Source organism: Stylophora pistillata, chromosome 8 (genome assembly GCF_964205215.1).
Source record: "Stylophora pistillata chromosome 8, jaStyPist1.2, whole genome shotgun sequence".
Lineage (NCBI taxonomy): Eukaryota > Metazoa > Cnidaria > Anthozoa > Scleractinia > Pocilloporidae > Stylophora > Stylophora pistillata.
In genome coordinates, this window is record NC_142526.1 from 11,069,386 (window position 1) to 11,091,524 (window position 22,139).

Below are 22,139 nucleotides of genomic sequence, written 5' to 3' on the forward strand. Positions count from 1 at the left end.
TTTTTCACAAACTTTCGATCTGAAATATTTCAGATTTCTGAGATGAGAGGAAAAATATAAAAATAAAAATTATGTAAATCGTGACATTTCCGGTGTTTATTCTGAACTTATGACAAACGAAACTAAAATCAGGAAACTGAAAAAAATTCCTGCAAAACAAAGACTGAAGAAAAATAACCCTAGTAAAGACAAATAACGACCCTGATCAGTAAAATAATAACAATAGTAATAACAATAATCAAATCCCTAAAATATATCATAACACCTTCCGCGTTCTGTTTCCTCATTTCTGTTTCTTAGAGGAGAAACCGTTCCGACAGAAGATGAAGTTATATCACAAACGATGAAACGCGTGTAGTTTCTTTAACAAGATATCATATAGTACAAGGCTATGCTATCTCCTTTGTTTAACCCCGTGAAAAAACTTTGAGAGGATTATATAAATAATCTTCATCCCATACACCAATTTCGAGGATTCAATAGCAACTAAGAAAGAAACTAGCAGAGGAAACGTGCGCATTTTCTAATAACGATTTCGGCATTTTGTAATAACTTACGTATTTTTTAATACACATTGCAGTATCGTATTGTAGTAAAGGCGAGTAACGCATTTTGTAATAACGGCTGTAGCATTTTGTAAGAATCTTCGGTCAACGCATTTTGTAACAACATCCTATAGCAAATTGGAAGACTTTGCTCCGGCGAAAAAATTACTATTACACAGATTGGGTATTTTCGGTTTCTCTCATCTGAATGAATGACTTGTAAAGCATAACACTTTGAAAGAATAACGCAAAATACGTTTGCAATGGTAACAAAAATGTATACAGCCGTAACATGATGGCACCCAGAAAAGTGCATTGACTGTGTGTACACATTTGGCGAGATCGCATTTTGCACGCCGTATCTTCTTTAATTAAAACAACAATGTAAATGAACTTCCGTGCAAATATTTGTTTTCCTTTGGAATCTGATGGAGACAATATCATTAAGAATATAACCCTTCCGTGTGTTCTTCGCAAACAGTTGTAATGAAGAATATTAGATCTCACCTCAAACAGGCTCAAAATCAGATCTGTCTTATTAATGAAGGATGATTCTCGCTGAATTTTACTTGAATGCGTGCTGTAGATCAATCATATTAGCCGACGCACTCGACCATATCATATAGGCTGGCTGTCATGCTTTTGTTTTTCGCGATCTCTGATTGGTTCAGCCCATGAATCAACATCGTTCCCAGGGTCTCCCATCTTCCCGCCCCCTGGAGCGAGCGAGTGAGGGCGCAGGAAGATTAGAGACCCTGGGAACGAGGTTGCCCATGAATCAGCTTGGGTCAACATGATCTCGAGACCGAAATATAATGATTATCGTTACTTCTTAATTGGCACCAAATTAATGATTATAGTAATTTCACGAACGCGCTGGAAGAAATCTATGTTCCAGGAATGGCCGAACCGGTGGTATGAGTAATTTATGCGAGAATGGCTGACACGTCCGGTAAGCTAATTTAGCTTTTGTCTTCGTTTCTTTTCAGGTAAAAAAATCAATATAAAGGTCACGGCTGGGTGAATAACTAGTTGTGACATCGGACTAGTGCTATAAAGCTTTGTTGAGCCAAAGAGGTCGCCTTTTATTAAGATATCTTGGATGCATTTCGAAACTGTTTGGTGAGGGTCGTATCCTACTTGCGCAGTTCACGCGCTTCAGCTGGCACTGTTGAGATAATTTTGAGGGGTAGAATATTAAAGAGCTTAGGAGGAGATATGGACTATGATCACATGGAATGTCTTTGTAATTATAAATTGTCTACCTCTCGTTATTAGCTGAAAAGAAAAGGACTTTAAATCAAAAAGGCCAGTAAGAGGTTGTATTTTTTAGTACAACTGAAGAGAACTAGAGTTCCCTTACAAGACCTAGTACTTTTCTACACATCATGTATGGTAATTTAAATCCTCCATTGACTTTTAACTGTTCAGAGGGCTTGTGAAGCAATTCATAGGGTTTGGTTTGTGCCTTGACTAAATTTTTTTGTTCTCTCAAAAAGAGGCATTTGATGTAACTTTGCTAAGTATTAGCTTTTGAAAGTATCGGAGGATACTTAATTGTAATCGGCAGAATTGAAAAATTCAATTGATTGTCAACATTCCAATTGTATTCTTTGCAGAAGTGAGTTATAGGTCAAATGTAATGTAAAACAATTGGAACAATTTTTTAGCTAAGTAACAATTTCTTGTCAATTTTAAGCTGAGTAACAATTTTTTAGCTAAAACCGTGGCCACCATTATAACCTTGGAAAAGGATTTGCAAATGTTTTAGAAAAATCAGGAGATAGACGATTTTTCCTCACGAGAGCCCCATTGAAGACACTACCTATATAATCGCCGTGTCTAGATTTCATTTTCATTTAATAATTATTTTCTCAAAAAGTTGAAGCAGAAGTATACAACCAATAAGCGTATGAATGCTCCTCTATCGTTTTAAAAACAGGCCGGGCTCGAGCAATATCACTACTTTTCTTCGCTAAAGCTTCTCACCGTTCGCGTAGATGCTGTAAAAGTTTACGTAGGAACAGGAATACATTATGAGGCGCATTAATAAAAGTGAGGGGGGAATGACTTGTTTTACGTTAGGAAGGCAAACTCGCAAAGGTGGCAATCAGGCGAATTCACCATAGACCGCAATTTGACACAATAACGAGAGACTGGGCTAGAATCAATCTCGTACCCAGGTCCTACCGGGTAACTGTAACTGAAATGTACACCCTTAGGGTATATTTATACGGTCTCGTATAAATAAAGAAAAAGACGTATGAGCAGATATAGGCAAATACAGCCCTCCTCCCAAGTTACTCTAGCCGAACTAACTTTTCACTCATCCTTCGAAAAAATCATCCAACCGTTTACATGAAAATGGCGAACTCATCTCCGAGAGCGACACAACTCGGTCAACTCGGGAGAGCGAGTTGTTTCGCCCCGGTAGTTAGGGCAACCCTATCAGGCAGGAAAATAACTTGTCATAGATGAGGTAAAGCAGGACCTTTACGCCAAAGAGAACACCAACGATGAGCACGTGAACAACTTTTCCCGCCATTTTTGAATAGTCCGTTTACCCTCTTCCGTTTTCAATGTGAAGAGGGGAGGTTTCGTTGATTAGAAACCTGAGTAAAAATGTCGAAATGCCCAACTTTCAAACAAGCAGTTGAAACGAAAGTTGTCAGTATAATTTTTGACAAGAAACGCGACCAGACCACGGAATTAATTCAACAGCTCCTGGAAATGCAGAAAAAGTGCACCCGTTTTTGCCCCAATCCCCACACCGCGAGAGATTAATGTCTGGAGAGCGTTTCCTCTGGCAGATCACAGGAAGCCTCATCCATGCATAACATCAAAGACGACAAGTCACATGAAGTACCTTGTGAGGAACTTCTGCTCCGAGAAGCTGCTTTAAGAGATTGACGGTTCTGGGTCACACCATTTCATGTATAAGGTAACAACTGAGAACTTTTGGGGGTAACTTGCATGATGGATACCCTCTCGTGGTCTAGTCCAGTTTCTCAAAATACTGTAAATTCAAATGGACAATCGTGACGAGTCGCTTGTTCTCGGCAGATTCAAAATTGACACTATTAGTTACTGTAAGATTAGATCATTCAGCCGTAGATAAAGCTTTTTCGTTCACATTGTAACAGCCTACCTGAAGCTTCCAACCGAATGGGGATGGGTTCGGCGGAATTTTTGTCAGGTAGTGAATATTGTCGTTGGTCCTTTCTCTGGACAAACAACATTTAAATTTACCCTTTTATTTGTTTTAGCTTAGTGTACGTAAATTGGATGTGTGTATCTCGTCGTCAGAAAATTGAATCAACGCAAGGTTTACATCAGAAGTACTCAAACAATTTCTGGTAGAAAGACACTAAAAAGACTTAAGCTTTGTCGTTCTCTTCTTAGGAACAGGAGGAAAGAAAGAATGTTAAAAGGAACGTGGTGCGATGCTTCAACGTGCTTAAAATGAACGTGTGTGACACGGTCCCCCGCTGCATCCTGCATTTCTTTGTATCACAGTTGGTGGATGACCGTGACCGTGCTTTGGAGCGAGAGAACTTGGTCGAGTTCTTGGATGAAAGGAAGGACATCCGGGACAAGCGCATCTTGTGTAGGAACCAGTCCCGGTCTTTGGAGAAAGCGCTGCCCAACACACAAAACGTCCTGGATAAACTACTGCGCATGAAACAGGGATCACCCCGATAGGACCACTAAATGTGGTTACGTGGAATGTTTTGATAACTTAGCCTTTTCAACAAGTATCTAGTTTGGAGTTTCTTTTAGTTTTTGGATAGAATTCGAAACATTTATATTGTCATAACCGATTAAAATCGGTAGAATCTAAAAGTTCAGTTAGTTAGCAACATTTCAAGTGTATTCATTGTAGGAGTTAATCTCAATTATGCGTAATTTAGTAGCTTTTTTAATTTTTTTGTTTCAAATTTTAAATCTATTTAGTATAGAGGGGATCTTTAAAGAGTTCAACACAGCTTCCTGAGATCTCTACCGTTATAATATTTGGAAGATAAGCAGATCTAAATGAATTACACTTACCGATAGGCAATTAAATTGTCAGTTAATAGAAATAGAAACAATAAAGGCAAGTTTTGAAATCTGGTATCAGCCAAGTTCTCTGTGTGGACTCCTCTCTTCAATAACTGAGAGAGTAGATCGTTAAGGGACGTTTGAATCGAATGGAATGATGCCAATTGATGTTAAGGTTCTAGCCTTGTATCAACTTTACCAAGTTTTCCACGAAAATTTGAAACGTGTAGAGCTTTTACCAGCGTTTATTTGTGTTTCAAGATGAGTTTCTATAAAACCATGTGAAGGTTACATGTCATGTCCAAGACCCCAACTTCTGAGGGTAAATAATAAGAGTGATAACAGTGGCGATTTTTTTTTTCTCATAATTCAAGTTACTATCATCATTGTAACTTTGAAGAAAGATCGTTAAATGTTTACAAAATTAAGGGGAAACACAACTTTCCCCAAGAGCCCCGTCAAAGACACTACCTACATAATTACTGTCTTTAGACTTGATTTTCTATTCATAATTGCTGTCTCAAAAAGTTTGAGCAGAAGTTTACAATCTTGAATCGTCTAAATGCCCTACTATTGTTTCAAAAAACATTCTGGGTTCAGGCATTATTAGTACATTTCTTTCATTTTTACCCCATCATCCCCCCCGTGGTGTGTTTTGTTTCATTTGTTGTTGCCGGGCAACTCACCCACCTTAGATTGGCAGTAGTACTTGCGTCCACGTATTGGAGCCAGGGGCCCGTTTCACGAAAGTCTCCTTAATTTAACGGGCCCGTAAAGCTGTTCTGTTTTCATTCAAGATGAGGATTTCAAAAGTTTTGAAAATGATGCAATTAAACTATCAGCTAAAGAAGCAAAAAGGATTGGTTTGGGCGCCAGAACCCGCTTTCCTATCCTTTAAATTTTGATTTTAAAACATGGCTTCGGGCCCGTTAAGTTACCGGGACTTTCGAGAAACGGCCCTGGGTCCGAGGTAGTTACAGGCTTGAGATAGTCCCATATTTCCGAGACCTTTGTCACTCTATTGCCTGAGCCTCTGATCATATGCACCGTCATCTTGGAACAAGAGAATAAAGGAATAGTTATAAAAAGAGGAGATATTCTTTCTGAGGTTTAAAATGGAAAGGATGTACCCAAGATTGACTACTCAACACCACTCTTTCTAATATGTCCTAAAAGACTTTAAATGGTAGCGATAAAAAAATCAAAGAGAGTCTCGAACGTGACTCTCTTTTATTATAACAGTAGCATACAACTGTTTTTGAACACCGCTGAGCTGTACAAAAGAAATAATGTTGATATTTTTGTTTGACATGGAAAGTTGGCATCAAATTCAATCACAATGGTGCTGTCTTTCAATAAGACCACCTGCATCGAACCTGGGGTAAGTCTGTGCTCGGTCGAAATTGGTAAATTGAATTTAACATAACAATTGACAGAACAATTGTAAAGACTTCCTTAAACAACAACCAGAATTTCTGTTCTCAACATTTGTATATGATTTAGTTATCTTCTCTCAGTTACTAATTTCAGAAGAGTGATGTAAAGTAAACTTTGTGAACCGCGATGCATCATGGCGCTGTTCTTGTGCCGTGCGCCCGCGCTCCATATTGGGATTCCCTACATGCCGCGCTTACTTGCTATTGTCTACTTAAGACTGGTTTCCGAGAGAGATGCAAGTTTCTTCCAATTTACACAAAGGGATATTTTTCATATGAATTTACTTTCAGCAGCAAAATTTAAATTAATAACTAGGACAAAGCTTCGAAGAAGCCTCAGCTTTGTAGAAGGTAATTCGAAGGTAAGTTTCCTTGTCTTTTGTAAGATGATTCTCCATAGATGAACATCCACTGATACCTATACAGAACTACTAAAAAGTTCAGAGATGGATACCACAATACTTTTGCGCTAAACTACGCAGAGCCTAGACCGCAATCCGAATTTCACGCAACACTCAATGCAATTTTCGACGCTAAATGTTTTTTACTGTAGCCAAGGCACGTGGGGCACTATGTACTGTGGCAATTTTGCAAGTTGAGCGTGACATTTTAACGATTGTAACAAAAAGGATGAAAATTATGCCGGAAAGGAAGAAAAACCCGTAGTCGGGAAAGACACCACAGGTATCGTAAATGAAAGAGAGGAAAGCTTGAGTCAGCTGACTTAGCTTGGTTTACGACGAGAGGACGGGCGACTTTGAACTAGGAATACTGTTTGCAAAATAGAGCTACTTGGTTTGCTTTTAATCGATTCAATGTCGCTTTGGATTGTAAATCCAAACTTTAGCTAGTGGATGCTTTTCGTTTGTTAGTACAAATCTACTGGATATTTCAAAGCATAAAAAATGGAATGTGTATTACTTGATTTTACGAGCGGTTGAAGAGAAAAAAAAGTTTGGTGAAAAGTCATGATCTTTTTTAATTTGGGGAGTAACATTACCGCCAGCACGTTCTTTCATTTTTGTCAACTCACTTTTGGTTTGAGAAGTCTTTCTTGTTAGACTTAAAGACACTAATCTAAATCTAAATCGTCAACACGTTATTTCATTTTCACCAACTCACTTTTGGCTTTAAAAACCTTTCTTGTTAGACTTAAAGACACTGATCTAAATCTGTTGAATTATTCATGTAAACGAAAGAGATAGACCGAAACTTTGTTGAGTTGTCTCGTGTTAATAGAATTTATTTTGAGTTTTTGAGTTTTTCCATTTATAATTTATTGTCAGTAGAAAGCGAACATGGTGGAGCACCCGTCTTCAAATATGGCCAAAATACCGAGTTTGGCGTGTTTTTTTTTTGTTAATGAATGAATGAATGAATACCTTTATTTAAGTGTCAGACTAAAATAGCAGTACATAACCACTAAATGGGGACACTACAAAATAAATTAAAAATGACTAAATCCATATATTAATTAAAGTTAAAATGCCAATTGAGCTAAAAATACTAAGATTGGTTAACATGCTAAAATGTTTACAATATGTACAAGATAAAATTTACATTAAAAACTTTTTTACATTAAGTACTGCATAAAATACAGTTGGTACAGTAATTATCGGTCAGTGAAGTATTTAGATCAATCTTACGGATATTTATCTTGAAAGATGATAATGTTGGCAGATCTCTAATGTTCTTAGGTACAATATTCCATAACTTAGGTCCAGTATATCTGATAGAGTGCTTACCATATGTTGCTGTATTAAATCTAGGAATAACAAATTCTTTGCTACGTAGGGCATATTTCGTATCAGACCTCCGAAATAGGTCAGCAATATACTTAGGACATATATTATTCTTGACCTTGTACATGAGAGTAGCCATGTCCTGTAACCTTCTGTTATGTAAAGTACATAGATTAGCCATACCCAATAGTGTGTTATAACTTGACGTTTTGTCGCAATAGATGGCTCTAAGTGCCCTTTCCTGTATGCGTTCGAGTTTTCTGCTGTCACTAGCACGACAGAAGTGCCAAACAAGATGAGAGTAAGTTAAATAAGGAAGAATGGCAGCTTTAAACAATTGCAACTTGGTGCTAGTAGGTATTAAGTTTCTGAGTCTCATTAAGACTCCTACACGTTGGCTGCTTTTCTTACAGATTGTAGTAATATGTTCAGCAAATCGGAGATCATTATCTATTGATACTCCAAGCAATTTCAGGCAGGCAGTTGATTTAACTTATACGTCTCCAATAACAATTCTCATACTATGATCACATTTATTACCAAGTGTTAAGGTTCGATACTTGTCGAAGTTTCCTTTAAGGAAGTTGGAACTGTACCAGTTGGAAGCTACTTCAGCACTTACTGTCAGATTAGCATGAACATCAGCTAGATTACTGCTCATATCATAAAACTGGTGGTCATCTGCATACATATTAAGGTTTGTATTAATGTCATAAGTTAGATCATTCTGAAAAATGTTCCATAATAACGGCCCAAATGCAGATCCCTGAGGGCATCCCCTTGACACCCTCTCCCAGGAGCTCACTACTGGTCCCAGTTTAACTCTGTTGAAGCGATCAGTAAAATATGAGTTCAGCAGTCTGATACTGTTGTCGTTAACACCATAAGCCTTTAGTTTAGCCAACATGAGAGGATGATATAGAGAATCAAATGCTTTACTCATGTCTGTGGAGAGAACTCCGACAATTTTGCGTTCATCCAAAGCCATTTTCTAGTTCTCGGTTAATGACAATAAAGCAGTTTCACAGCTGTTCCTCTTCCTATATGCTGTTAATTTATCACACAGTTTATTATTAAACCCATGACTTAGTTGCTTGCTGAGTAGCTGCTCAAAGATTTTGTTAACTGTGACTTGCACAGTTATTGGACGATAGTTTTCTTTCTCATGGGGATCTTCCTTCTTAAAGACTGGTGTCCACTCTCCTTTCTTCCACATTGTAGGCCACTCACAACAGGTAATACATGAATTATACAGTGTAGTCAAGGGTATTGATAACTCTCTTGCCCCAGCTTTTAGAGCCTTTGAGGGAATGCCATCCCATCCATTACTTTTTCTAGTATTGAGACTTTGTAGTGCTGTTTCCACCTCAACCCTATTTAATATCTGGAATTGAAAGCTGTCTTGAGCAGCCGAGTTCTCCATAATACTCTGAACACTCGCGTGTGTAGCAAACGTATTGTCAGTAATTTCATTAGTGTTTCCTATCCCCTTAGCAATATTCGCAAAGTAATTACACAGATGATTTGCGATCTTGAATTGATCATGACATATGTTTTCATCGATATTTAGACTCAGGTCAGTGGTGTTGTTCTTTTTCTTTGCACCCAAGAAAGGCATGAAGGTTTTGTAGAACTGACTAGGCTTGGATGTTAGCAAAGTTGATTGATCTTTCCAGTATTCTCTTATCGCCTTTCTTCTAAGGCTGGTCGCCTCGTTCCTCAATTTACGTTTGTTTTCCCAGTTCTCCTTTGTTTGCTCCTTCTGATATTTTTTTGCTGCTCTTCTTTTGGCTCTAATGGCATTTTTCCATTCTCTTGACATATAAGGGACATCCTGAGGCCTGACTCTCATTTTCTTTTCAGGGAGATGTTTATTGACAATACTAGAAAATAGTGATTCCCAGAAACCTACTTGTTCATCAATTGTGTCAAAAATTTCACCAACATGCCATGGAGCTTGGCTTAGGTCTTCCTTATACTGCTTCTCGTCAAATTTTTTCATAGACCTAAATTTGATAACTCTTCCTTTCTGGGGTTTGGCTTTCTCCTTCATAAACCCGTATATAAGTGCATGATCACTTATCTCAGGATTATACACCCCACAGTTACCAGTTGTTAATTTTATTCCATCCATGATAGCTAAATACATGATAAATAAATTCATCGTGCTGTCATCGTGCCATGCGCCCGCGCTTCGGAAGGGGGATCATTGCGTTCCTCGCTCTCTTGCTATTGCCTATACTCAAGAGTGAATTCCGAGAAAGATGACAGAAGTTTCCTGGTATTTACACAAAAGGAAGATTTTCATTCAAAATTGACTTCCACTTGCAAAGTTTATATAATTAAATTGTCAGTTATTAGAAATGGAAACAATAAAGGCAAGTTGTGAAATCTGGAGTAAACCAAGTTCTCTGTTAGGAGACTCCCCTCTTCAATGACTGATAGAGTAGATCGTTAGTAGACGTTAGAATCGGATGGAATGATACCAATTAACGTTAGGGTTCTAGCCACCTTTCAACTTTACCAGGTTTTTCACGAAAATTTGAAACGCGTAGAGCTTCACCAGCGTTTTTTTTGTGTTTTAAGATGAGTTCCCACCACATACCCATGTCCATTGCCTGAGCCTCTGATCACGTTGTTATCCTGGAACAAGAGAATGAAAAAATAGAAATAGAAAGAGGAGGTATTCTTTCTGAGGTTTAAAAAGGAAAGGATCTACCCAAGATTGAATATTCACACCACATTTAAAGACTTTAAATGGTAGTGATAAAAAATTATAGGTTCCATGAGTACGATTATCGTTTATTATAACAGCTGCATGTTACTGTTTACGAATACTGCTAATTTCGATATTTTTGTTTGACAAAGGAAGTTGTCTCAAAATTCGATTACAGTGGTGTTCTCTTTCAATACACCCACCTGCATCGAACTTGTGGTAAGTCTAGTCTCGGTCGAAATTGGTAAACCGAATTTACGGTAACAATTGCCGACTGAACAATTCTAAAGTTTTCCCTAAAGAACAAACAGAATTTCTGCTCTCAACACTTGTGTACGGTTCAGTTATTTTCTGTCAGTGACTAAAATCGGAAGAGTGAAGTAAAATAAACTTTGTGAATCACGATGCATTATGGCGCTATTCTTGTGCCGTGCGCTCACGCTCCATATTGGGAATCACTAGGTGCCTCCTTTCTTGCCATTGTGTACTTAGGAGTGGTTTCCGAGAAAGATGGAAGCTTCTTGGTATTTACACAAAGAGACATTTTTTATTTGAATTTACTCTCAGCTGCAAAATTTAAATTAATTATTAGGACAAAGCTTCGGAGAAGGTTCAGTTTTCTATTAACGACGAAGGTCATTCGAAGGTAAGTTTCCTTGTCCGGTTTATAAGATAACTGATTCTCCATACATGTGTTTAACTCTTGCAGAGAAGTTTTTCACGCCCAAACGTTTGAGCTATCAGTCGTAACGAAAAAACTCTGAATTAATACTAGAGTGGCAATGTTCTTGCCATGGATCGCACAGGAGACGAAAATAAGAGAAGAGAGAAAAGTAAAGTCAAGTTTCTGCCAACTCATCAAGACACCCTAGGAATAAATTCGAAACGTCTCAGAAATTTTGAAATATTTTCGAAGTAGATCTGGAGGGTGAGATTTGTCTGTTCCTCACTCGGGACAAATCAAATCTATTATTTACCTTCAGTGTTTGGCTTGAAGTAAGAGGGTATCCGTTGGGGTTGACCGTTAGCCGTAGAACGACAGAAAATTTAACAAAGAGACATAAAATTGACAAATTTTATCTGTTAGTCGGTAAAAAAATTAACCAAAAAAAGATGTTTCTTTTAATTACAACATCATCATCATCATCATCATCATCATTATTATCAGGGCTAAATTCACTACTGGCGGAGGAACCCCTCCCTGGATTGATCCCAGGAAGAAATTAAATCAACTGTTAGCCGTTTAATGGCCAAATTTTAACCGTCAACAGTAACTGTCATCTTTTAAATGGTAGTGATAAAAAATTATAGGTTCCATGAGTACGATTATCGTTTATTATAACAGCTGCATGTTACTGTTTACGAATACTGCTAATTTCGATATTTTTGTTTGACAAAGGAAGTTGTCTCAAAATTCGATTACAATGGTGTTCTCTTTCAATACACCCACCTGCATCGAACTTGTGGTAAGTCTAGGCTCGGTCGAAATTGGTAAACTGAATTTACGGTAACAATTGCCGACTGAACAATTCTAAAGATTTCCCTAAAGAACAAACAGAATTTCTGCTCTCAACACTTGTGTACGGTTCAGTTATTTTCTGTCAGTGACTAAAATCGGAAGAGTGAAGGAAAATAAACTTTGTGAATCACGATGCATCATGACGCTATTCTTGTGCCGTGCGCCCGCGCTCCATATTGGGAATCACTAGGTGCCTCCTTTCTTGCCATTGTGTACTTAGGAGTGGTTTCCGAGAAAGATGGAAGCTTCTTGGTATTTACACAAAGAGATATTTTTTGTTTGAATTTACTCTCAGCTGCAAAATTTAAATTAATTATTAGGACAAAGCTTCGGAGAAGGTTCAGTTTTCTATTAACGACGAAGGTCATTCGAAGGTAAGTTTCCTTGTCCGGTTTGTAAGATAACTGATTCTCCATACATGTGTTTAACGCTTGCAGAGAAGTTTTTCACGCCCAAACGTTTGAGCTATCAGTCGTAACGAAAAAACTCTGAATTAATACTAGAGTGGCAATGTTCTTGCCATGGATCGCACAGGAGGTGCGCAGAGTTTGTAAGATAACTGATTCTCCATACATGAATGTCCACTGATACTTATACAGAACTACTAAAAATTTCCGAGTTAGATAAACTATCACTAAGATACCAGACTTTTGTTTCGCTAAACTACGCCATGACAGGATGGAAAACGTGTGCACTAGTACTGTAAGTACCTTCCGTTGTCTCATACAAAGCCTTAGAAAACTTTTCTAAGTCTTTGTATAAGACAACGAGAGGTACTTACAGTGCACGGGTTTTCCGTCTTGTCATGAAGCTTAGACATCAATCCTTATTTCGCATCACACTTTTCACGCAACACTCAATACAATTTTCGACGTTAAATGTTTTTTCTGCTGTAGCCAAGGCACGCGAAGCTCTGTAAATTGTAGCAATTTTGAAAGTTGACGGTGAAATCTTAACGATTGTAATAAAATTGATCAAAATTGTCCCGGCCAAATTTTTAGAAAAAGGAAAGAAAAACGCGTAGTGCCGGAAGACACCACAGGTATCCGTTACACGAAGTAGGGGAAAGCTTGAGTCAGCTGACTTAGCTTGGTTTACGACCAGAGGATAAGTGATGTTGAACTAGAAATAGAGCTGCTTCGATTGCTTTTGTTCGCTTCAGTTTCGCTTTAGATGGCGAACCCAAACTTTAGTTAGTGAGTGCTTTTCGATTGTTATTACAAATTTACTGGATCTTTTAAAAGTAGAAAAAAAAAGCAATCTTGTGTATTGCTTGATTTAAGAGGGGTTCAAGAGAAAAAAAGGTTTGGTGAAAAGGTATAACTCTTTTTAAATTTGGGGCGTAACATTACCGCCAGCACGTTCTTTCACTGTTGTCAACTCCCTTTTGGCTTTAAAAACCTCCCTTGTTAGACTTAAAGACACTGATCGAAATCTAAATCTTAAACGCTTTATTTCATTTTTATCAACTCACTTTTGGTTTCAAAAGCCTTTCTTGTTAGACTTAATACACTGATCTAAATCTGCTGAATTATTCATGTCATGAAAGAGATACACTGAAACTGTATTGAGTTGTCTCGTGATAATAGAATTTATTTTGAAATTTTGAGATTTTCTGTTTATAATTCATTGTCAGTAGAAAGCGAACATGATGGAGCACCCGTCTTCAAATATGGCCAAAATACCGAGTTTGGCGTGTTTTTTTTTTTTGTTAATTTTATTCCATCTATGATAGCTAAATACATGATAAATTAATTCATTGCGCTATGATCATTGTGTTCCCCGCTTTATTATTATTGTCTATACTCGAGAGTGATTTCTGAGAAAGATGATGGAAGTTTCCTGGTATTTACACAAAATGAAGATTTTCATTCAAATTGACTTCCAGCTGCAAAGTTTATATTCATAATTTGTGCGAAGCTTCGGAAAAGTTTAAGTTTCCAAGCAGCGACGCTCGAAGATAAATTTCCCAGTCCTTTGTAAGATAACTGACTCTCCATTTAGGAACATCTGCTGATACTTATGCAGAACCACGAGAAAGTTTAGAGCTTAATAAAGTCTAAATGAGATACAGTTTTTTTTTCTCACTAACTTACGCTGAGCTTAGAATTAAATTCAGATCTCGCTATTGAACTTTTGTAAATACTCAAGGCAATTTTCGACGCCAAAAGTTTTCTCTATGTAGCCGAGGAGCCTGAAGCCACATATTTTGTGAAACCATATATTATTATTTTTATTTTTTGAAGCCATTTATTTTGCATTTTTGGTGCGACTTTTATACGATCGTGATAGTATTGATCAAAACTGAAAGACACCGCAAGCATCATAAACGAACGAGCGAAAAGTTTGGGCAACGACGAAACGACGAGTAAGGTGAACTAAACATTTCATATGTATTATGGAGCGGTCCTATTTCCTTTTGTTCGGTTTCTGTCGCTTTGGATGGCAAATCAAGTTTACTCCATCTTTCCAATGTATAAATTTAAACTTGAAATGTGAATTGTTTGAATTTACGAGCGGTTAAAGAGAAAAAGGTTCTAGTATAAGTTATAAATCTTTTAAAGTTTGGGGAGTAAAATTACCTCAGCACGTTACTTCATTTTATCAACTCATTTTCTGCTGCAAAAGCCTACGCCTTTCACCTAAGGGACCAATCATTATTCATTGCCTGATCCTCCCTTAAGGATCTGTAATATTTTAGTATTGGTAATTGGCACTCATTTTGCTATTGTCTGCATGCATTCCACCTTGCAATCAACATGATCTTCTCCAATCCTTTGGCATTCCGGATCCTCTTCCGGTTCGCTCCAATGTCCACTCGTCGGAACCGGAAGTCCATATAATGTCATCAAAAGTTGTCTGTCAGAATTCTTTTAGTTGCAGTGTGACCTGGGAAACCATTTCAGACGTTGTGGACAATTTACAAAGTAACGCAGGATTGCTTTTCTTCTCTGAAAAGAGATGAGTTGATTTTAATAATTATTAACGGTCTTTTGACAAAAATAGGTAAGAAATGAATGGAAATAAAGACTATTTGTCTAGTTTCTCGTTTTATTTAAATAGCAATCTGTCCTTTTTGCACGGCTTTTGCAACTGTCCCCAATCAATCTTAACTTGTGCAATCGAGATAGTTATAGTTCCGGAAAATTAATTTTATAAGAGAATAATTGTTCTGCTGATTATTTACATTAACAGTAAATTTTGTGCTTTTTTTTGAAAGAGTAGTTTATGTTGCACTTCCGGTCTCGAGGCTCTCATGTAAACTGAAGACTGTGTTTATGTGATTATCTTATCCCTGATCGGTATTATTTTTTAAAAGAAACTTACATTCATAACTTAGCCAAGAGTGAAAGGGAAATATTCCCGCTGAAATATATCTTGCGCTGCCCGATTGTGAGCTTCCGTCATAGATGATTAATAATTTAGGTAATGACTACATCGAACATGTGTACAACTCAAATAAAGACGTCGACATTAAGATGCCAATTAAGAAAATCAGCGTAAAGATTGCATATATTAGCTATCTCTGTGATTCACAGAGTTACAAGTTTTGATTTATCTCGTACCCTGCTGCATGATGTTTCAGTTTCCTCCGGTTGAGAGCGTCGATGCTGGAGCCACAATACGCAACCGGAAATGGTGCGTTGTTTTCTCGGAAAAACGGACGTCACTGAGTTTGGTTATAGTATATTGCCTGTCGGTAATACAAGTTGATATGCATTTTCGAAACGGCACTCCTTCCTAGAAGCCATCAGCCAATTAGATGTGTTTTACAGTTCCCCCCCACCACGCTGCCATCATTACACATGGGGATAAAACCCCATTGCAGACTGGGGATAAAAACCAGCGGTATTTTCCCGGAATCAGAGCTTTTCTTAGTAACTGAAAATCGAACTCGTATAAATAACATGGTCATTCTCGGTTAATGTTATAGCTATGACTCAGCGATCTAGAGTAAAAACTACAACAAAACAGTTGAAAAAAAGCTGTTTTACTTTCTACAGTAAATTCAGGTAAAAGTCATTTGAATTTAGCCCAGCACAAATTTATAGTAGCCTAATTCACCAAAAGCTCTCTTTAATTGAGACATGTTAGAGAGGTCTTCGCTCAGAAGGGTGTCGTAGAAGGAATAAGGCAAGATGTGAAATATTTTAGCTCACCCTCTCCACCGAACGTAACAGATATTTTGGAGAAATTGAAAATTGCCTTGTTTTGAATGCTAATTGTGCAGTCAAGTGGGATTTTCCGAGAAAGCAAAGAGCCTTTTCCTGGTGGCTGGCTATAAATAAAGACTTCTTACAAAATTCTAACCATAGTTAGTAGAGGGGACAAAAGCCTCCAAAGCCTCAAGAACTGCATCCAAATCATCTCCAATGAGGAAAAGGTCGCTATATTCCGCCATAATGTTTTGGAATAATGATTACACGGTCATTGTCACGTGATCGCCGGTATCGACATCAAAATCTAAACAATAGCTTCTCCCTCTGATGTTGTGATTCTCCATACATGAATATCCACTGATACTTATAGAGCACTACTGAAAAGTTTAGCGTTAGATAAACTATGATATACCACAATTTTTTTCGCTAAACTACTTTGAGCTTAGACTTCAATCCTGATTTCGTATCACACTTCAGTTTTCACGTAACACTCAATACAATTTTCGACGGCATATGTTTTTTCGCTGTAGCTAAGGCACGTGGAACTCCATATATTGTGGCAATTTTGCAAGTTGAGTGTGACATTTTACGATTGTAATAATGATGAAAATTGTGTCGACCACATTTCGAGAAAAAGAAAAGAAAAACCCGTAATAGCAAAAGACATTACAGGTATCGCGAAAGAAGGAGAGGAAAGCTTGAGTTAGCTGACTTAGCTGAGCTTGGTTTACGACGAGAGGACGGATGACTTTGAACTAGGAATACTATTTCAAAAATAAAGCTGCTTCGTTTGCTTTTGTTTGATTCAGTGTCGCATTGGATGGCAAATCCAAACTTTAGCCAGTGGATGCTTTTCGATTGTTATTATAAATTTAATGGATCTTTTCAAAGCATAAAAAAATTAATTGTGTATTGTTTGACTTAATGAGCAGTTGATCCGAGAAAAAAGTTTGGTTAAAATTTGTGATTCTTTTATAATTTGGGAAGTAACATTATCGTCAGCACTTCCTTTCGTTTTGTCAACTCAATTCAAACACCTCTTTTGTAAGACTTTAGGACACTGATCTAAATCTATTAAATTGTTCATGTGAATGAAAGTGAAATATTGCAAGTTTATTGAGTTGTCTCGTGCAACTACAATTTGTTTAAAGTTTGAGATTTTTCAGAAATAATTTATGATTAGTAATAAGCTAACATGTTCGGTGGGGCACCCGTCGACTAGAATGGCCAAAGTACCGAGTTAGGCGTGGTTCTTCATTTAAAATATTCCATGATAGCTGAATTCATGATAAATACAGTCATCGCACCATTATCGTACCATGCGCTTGTGCTCCATATGGGGGAATGAAAATTCTCCTTTAACACGCTGATCTAGACTTTTTCATAAATGGACGATACTTTAAAATTTTTTTGACCTCTCTGATGCTACTAGAAATATTCCAACTTTTTTTTTCGATTTAGAGTAATATATTTTCAGCCGAAAGTGAAACATGTCTGTTGGAGCACCTGTCTTCCAATATGGCCGAAGTAGCGAGTTTGGAGGAGTCCTGGATTTTATACAGTCAATGATAAGCAATGACATCCTGCGACACACGTTCAACATTCCACATTTGGTGGTGGTCGGCAGTAATTCTAACTTATCAGTGTAAAATCATGAGTGTCTGTTTATGAATGAGTTGTCATTTTTGTGCAAACTGGCGCTAAAGGTTTACGTGAATGACACCATGCAACAGGAGTTTTATTCATTCTAGTTAATCTTATATTTTCCTGAATCTGTTTAAATTTTGCATCAGTCGCAGCCCGTTGATTAAAACACACAGTGTCGATATTTTGACCCAACACAAAGCTTGACGTCTACGCTTGGTGCTACATGAAGTAAAGAGCACTTGGAACAATCCCAGCTATCAATATTTTTCCCAGCTTACCAATCGTTATACTAATAGTTTTCCAGTGAGCTATTCGAGAAGAAACTCATCGTGGGCCTCGAATTCGCGATTAAGCAAGATTGCTCTTAGAGATCCAAATATGTTTGAATAAGTTATGAAAACAAAAGGAATTGATGGTCTAAAACCCTTCAAAATAACCTATCGAGAAGCAGTGGCTATGCAAATGATTACAACACATTTTTGATAAAATTTGTCGCAGGTGGATCCTCTGGAGACGCGTAATGACGATGAAATACGAAGACAACAGCGAAAATTGGAGGGCGTGGCTGCTCCTCTTGGCGACAGCAGTGAAAACAGTCAGTTGTTACAGAGGTTGCTGTACGAGAAGTATACAGGTACAAATTTATTTATTTAATCACACTCACCAGAGTGTGGTGAGGGTAGCACAACAGAGCGAGGCTCCAAATTAAGTGCGCCCAATATCCCACCTATCCCACCCCAGGGGAGGACATCCATCACACAGTAATCTCGTGTGTGGGAAATTAACGTCTCCTACCCCAACCCTGCAGGAGACGGGACCTCCATTTATTCGTCCCTATCCGAGAAGACTAGAATATCTAACCATTTCTTGATGTTACTGGACAACTAAGAAGACTAGAATATCTAACCATTTCTTGATGGTACTGGACAACTAAAAAGCTCTTCATAAAGTTTCTTTGAGAAAGCGAATGTTATTAGCAAAACTAATAAGGATACGAAGTAAAAAGTTCTTATTAAGACATTTAGTGATAAAAACGAGCGACAAAAAATATGAACTAGGTTTCGATAATAATAATAATAAGGATAAGGATAATAAGGATACCTTTAAATTAGGAGGCAGGGTACCACTTTAGAAAAACCTAATTACGGACAAAATCCCGAATGTTATTTTCGTCTCTTCTGTTTTCAATGGAGAGCCTAAAGTAATCTGAGATTTCTCCAGTTTTGCTTTACTTTGTTCTGTGATTGGACCGGAAAACTCGCTCCACTCTCTCAACCAATCAGATTCAAAGCGAAAACCAATCGTGGCAACTTGGTCACTCGTGTTCTTCCGAGCATCAGTCAGATTCTTTTCTTTTTGCAATTGTCCCTTGAAGGAAGGTGACAGGCTTAAAGCTTATACAGTCGAACACTCTCGTGAGTCAAATCGTTTCCCCTGAAAAGAGGTGCCATAAAGGAAAGGCTTCAGTATAGTGAGACATTTTTGGTCTGTCAGACTGTTTTAAGTGTAGTGATCCAGTTAGTCACCTTTCCCAAGCCGTGACTATCTGCTTTTCTTTTTTTCACATATGAAAGGATTTAACGCGAATGGTAAACCTGTCACGCTTTCGAGTCTCGTTGATCAGTTACTACTCCTATCAGAGAAACTTGTCAGAAATGTTTAGACAACTCTACGAGATATCGTCAAAAAGGCCATCGAACAAACCTTCTCAAAGGTCCCAACTCTCAAACAAGCAGTTGAAGCGAAAGTTGTCAGCTTAATTTTTGACAAGAAAAACGACCAGACCACGGAATTCATCCGAAAGTTCCTGGAAATGCAGAAAAAGAGCACCGATATCGTTTTCGCCCCAATCCCCACATCACGAGAGATAAGCGTCTGGGAAGCGTTTCCTCTGGCAGATCCTAGGAAGTCTCATCCATGCATGACGTCAAATACGACAAGTAACATGAAGTATCTTGCGAAAAATCTCTACCCCGAGAAGCTACTCAAAGAGATTGAAGGTTCTGGGTCATAGTCTTATATGTACAAGGTGAGAAAAGGGAACTTTTACGGGTAACTTGCATGATGGAAACCCTCTCGGGATTACTTCCAGTTGCTTAGAATGCAGTAAGCCTAAGAATGTAATGTTTCAATTTTAATTCATATTTTCACGACTGGTTACATTAAGATAATTGACTACTTTCCCATTTGGACTTTTAAGGCCAGTGTACTAACATATAGTTGGAATGAGCACAAATTGGATCAAAGTCCAAACTGGCTGTTAACGTGTTTTAACGCTTGCAGAGAAGTTTTTCACGCCCAAACGTTTGAGCTATCAGTCGTAACGAAAAAATTCTGAATTAATACTAGAGTGGCAATGTTCTTGCCATGGATCGCACAGGAGACGAAAATAAGAGAAGAGAGAAAAGTAAAGTCAAGTTTCTGCCAACTCATCAAGACACCCTAGGAATAAATTCGAAACGTCTCAGAAATTTTGAAATATTTTCGAAGTAGATCTGGAGGGTGAGATTTGTCTGTTCCTCACTCGGGACAAATCAAATCTATTATTTACCTTCAGTGTTTGGCTTGAAGTAAGAGGGTTTCCGTTGGGGTTGACCGTTAGCCGTAGAACGACAGAAAATTTAACAAAGAGACATAAAATTGACAAATTTTATCTGTTAGTCGGTAAAAAAATCAATCAAAAAAGATGTTTCTTTTAATTACAACATCATCATCATCATCATCATCATCATCATCATCATCATTATTATCAGGGCTAAATTCAATACTGGCGGAGGAACCCCTCCCTGGAATGATCTCAGGAAGAAATTAAATCAACTGTTAGCCGTTTAATGGCCAAATTTTAACCGTCAACAGTAACTCTCATCCCTCCTTTGAGAACCTCAAGTGACAAATGTTCTCGTAAGCTCAGCGAAACACTTACTTAAGGACTTTCTGCAAGGTGTTGATGATACAATGAGGGTATCCTGTCTTCAGAAGATGGAATGATTGATGTCAGCTTTCTAACTGAAATTCTAACTAAATTTACACGAAATACCCATTACATATACTCACGAAATTGTTCGGAAAGCAAGGCGCTCTGAAGTAAGCTTTATCGTTCTCTTCTTAGGAACAGGAGGAAATAAAGAATGTAAAAAGGAACGTGGTGCGATGCTTCAACGTACTTAAAATGAACGTGTGTGACACGGTCCCCCGCTGCATTCTGCATTTCTTCGTCTCACAACTAGTGGATGACCTTGACCGTGCTTTGGAGAAGGAGAACTTGATCGAGTTCTTGGAGGAAAGGAATGACATCCGGGACAAGCGCATCTTGTGTAGGAACCAGTCCCGCGCTTTGGAGAAAGCGCTGCCCAACACACGAAACGTCCTGGATAAACTACTGCGCATGAGGGATTGCCCCGAAAAGACCGCTAAATGTAGCTGCATGGAATGTTTTGATAACTTAGCCTTTTCAACAAGTATCCTAGTTTGGGGTTTCTTTCAATTTTCGCTTTGGATTCGAAATATTTACATAGTCATACCCGATTAAAACCGGTAGAATCTAAAAGTTCAACTAGTTAGCAACATTTCAAGTGTATTCGTTGCAGGAGTTAGTCTCGATTATGCGTAATCTAGTAGCTCTTTAAATCTTTTTTTGTTTTCAGCCTTATGAGATCTCCACCATTATAATATTTGGAAGATAAGCAGACCTAAATGTATTACACTTACTGATAGGTAATTAAATTGTCAGTTATTAGAAATGGAAACAATAAAGGCAAGTTGTGAAATCTGGAGTAAACCAAGTTCTCTGTTAGGAGACTCCCCTCTTCAATGACTGATAGAGTAGATCGTTAGTAGACGTTAGAATCGGATGGAATGATACCAATGAACGTTAGGGTTCTAGCCACCTTTCAACTTTACCAGGTTTTTCACGAAAATTTGAAACGCGTAGAGCTTCACCAGCGTTTTTTTGCGTTTTAAGATGAGTTCCCACCACATGTCCAAGATCCCCAACTTCTGAGGTTAAACAATAGTAAGCGTCATAAAAGTGTTTTTTTTTTCTCATAATTTAAGTTCTTGGAATTTGATCATCATTGTAACTTTGAAGAAGGATTGGCAAATGTTTATAGAATTAAGGGAGCCCCGTTGAAGACACCGCCTTTATGATTAGTCTCTAGACTTGATTTTCAATGCATTGCCTGAGCCTCTGATCACGTTGTTATTCTGGAACAAGAGAATGAAAAAATAGAAATAGAAAGAGGAGGTATTCTTTCTGAGGTTTAAAAAGGAAAGGATCTACCCAAGATTGAATATTCACTCCACATTTAAAGACTTTAAAAGGTAGTGATAAAAA

At 37.8% G+C, this 22,139-nt stretch overlaps 2 protein-coding genes and 1 long non-coding RNA gene across 3 annotated transcripts; 2 read left to right on the plus strand and 1 right to left on the minus strand.

Annotated features, from left to right (window-relative positions):
* The first annotated feature begins 2,263 nt into the window (after positions 1–2,263).
* LOC148724961 (uncharacterized) lies at positions 2,264–4,659 on the plus strand. Its single transcript, XM_088730752.1, has 2 exons — positions 2,264–3,486; positions 3,948–4,659. The coding sequence occupies exons 1-2, from the start codon at positions 3,478–3,480 to the stop codon at positions 4,245–4,247; spliced, it is 309 nt and encodes a 102-aa protein (XP_088586878.1). The 5' UTR covers positions 2,264–3,477; the 3' UTR covers positions 4,248–4,659.
* Positions 4,660–13,435: 8,776 nt separating this feature from the next.
* On the minus strand, positions 13,436–16,633 carry LOC148724962 (uncharacterized). Its single transcript, XR_015990785.1, has 2 exons — positions 15,566–16,633; positions 13,436–14,950 (listed from the first exon to the last, which is right to left on the minus strand). It is a non-coding gene; the product is annotated as an uncharacterized LOC148724962 (long non-coding RNA).
* A 1,679-nt stretch (positions 16,634–18,312) lies between these two features.
* LOC148724963 (dynamin-A-like) lies at positions 18,313–21,573 on the plus strand. Its single transcript, XM_088730751.1, has 3 exons — positions 18,313–18,440; positions 19,381–19,835; positions 20,916–21,573. Exons 2-3 carry the CDS (start codon positions 19,827–19,829, stop codon positions 21,333–21,335), a joined length of 429 nt encoding a protein of 142 aa, XP_088586877.1. The 5' UTR covers positions 18,313–18,440; positions 19,381–19,826; the 3' UTR covers positions 21,336–21,573.
* The last annotated feature ends 566 nt before the right edge of the window (positions 21,574–22,139 follow it).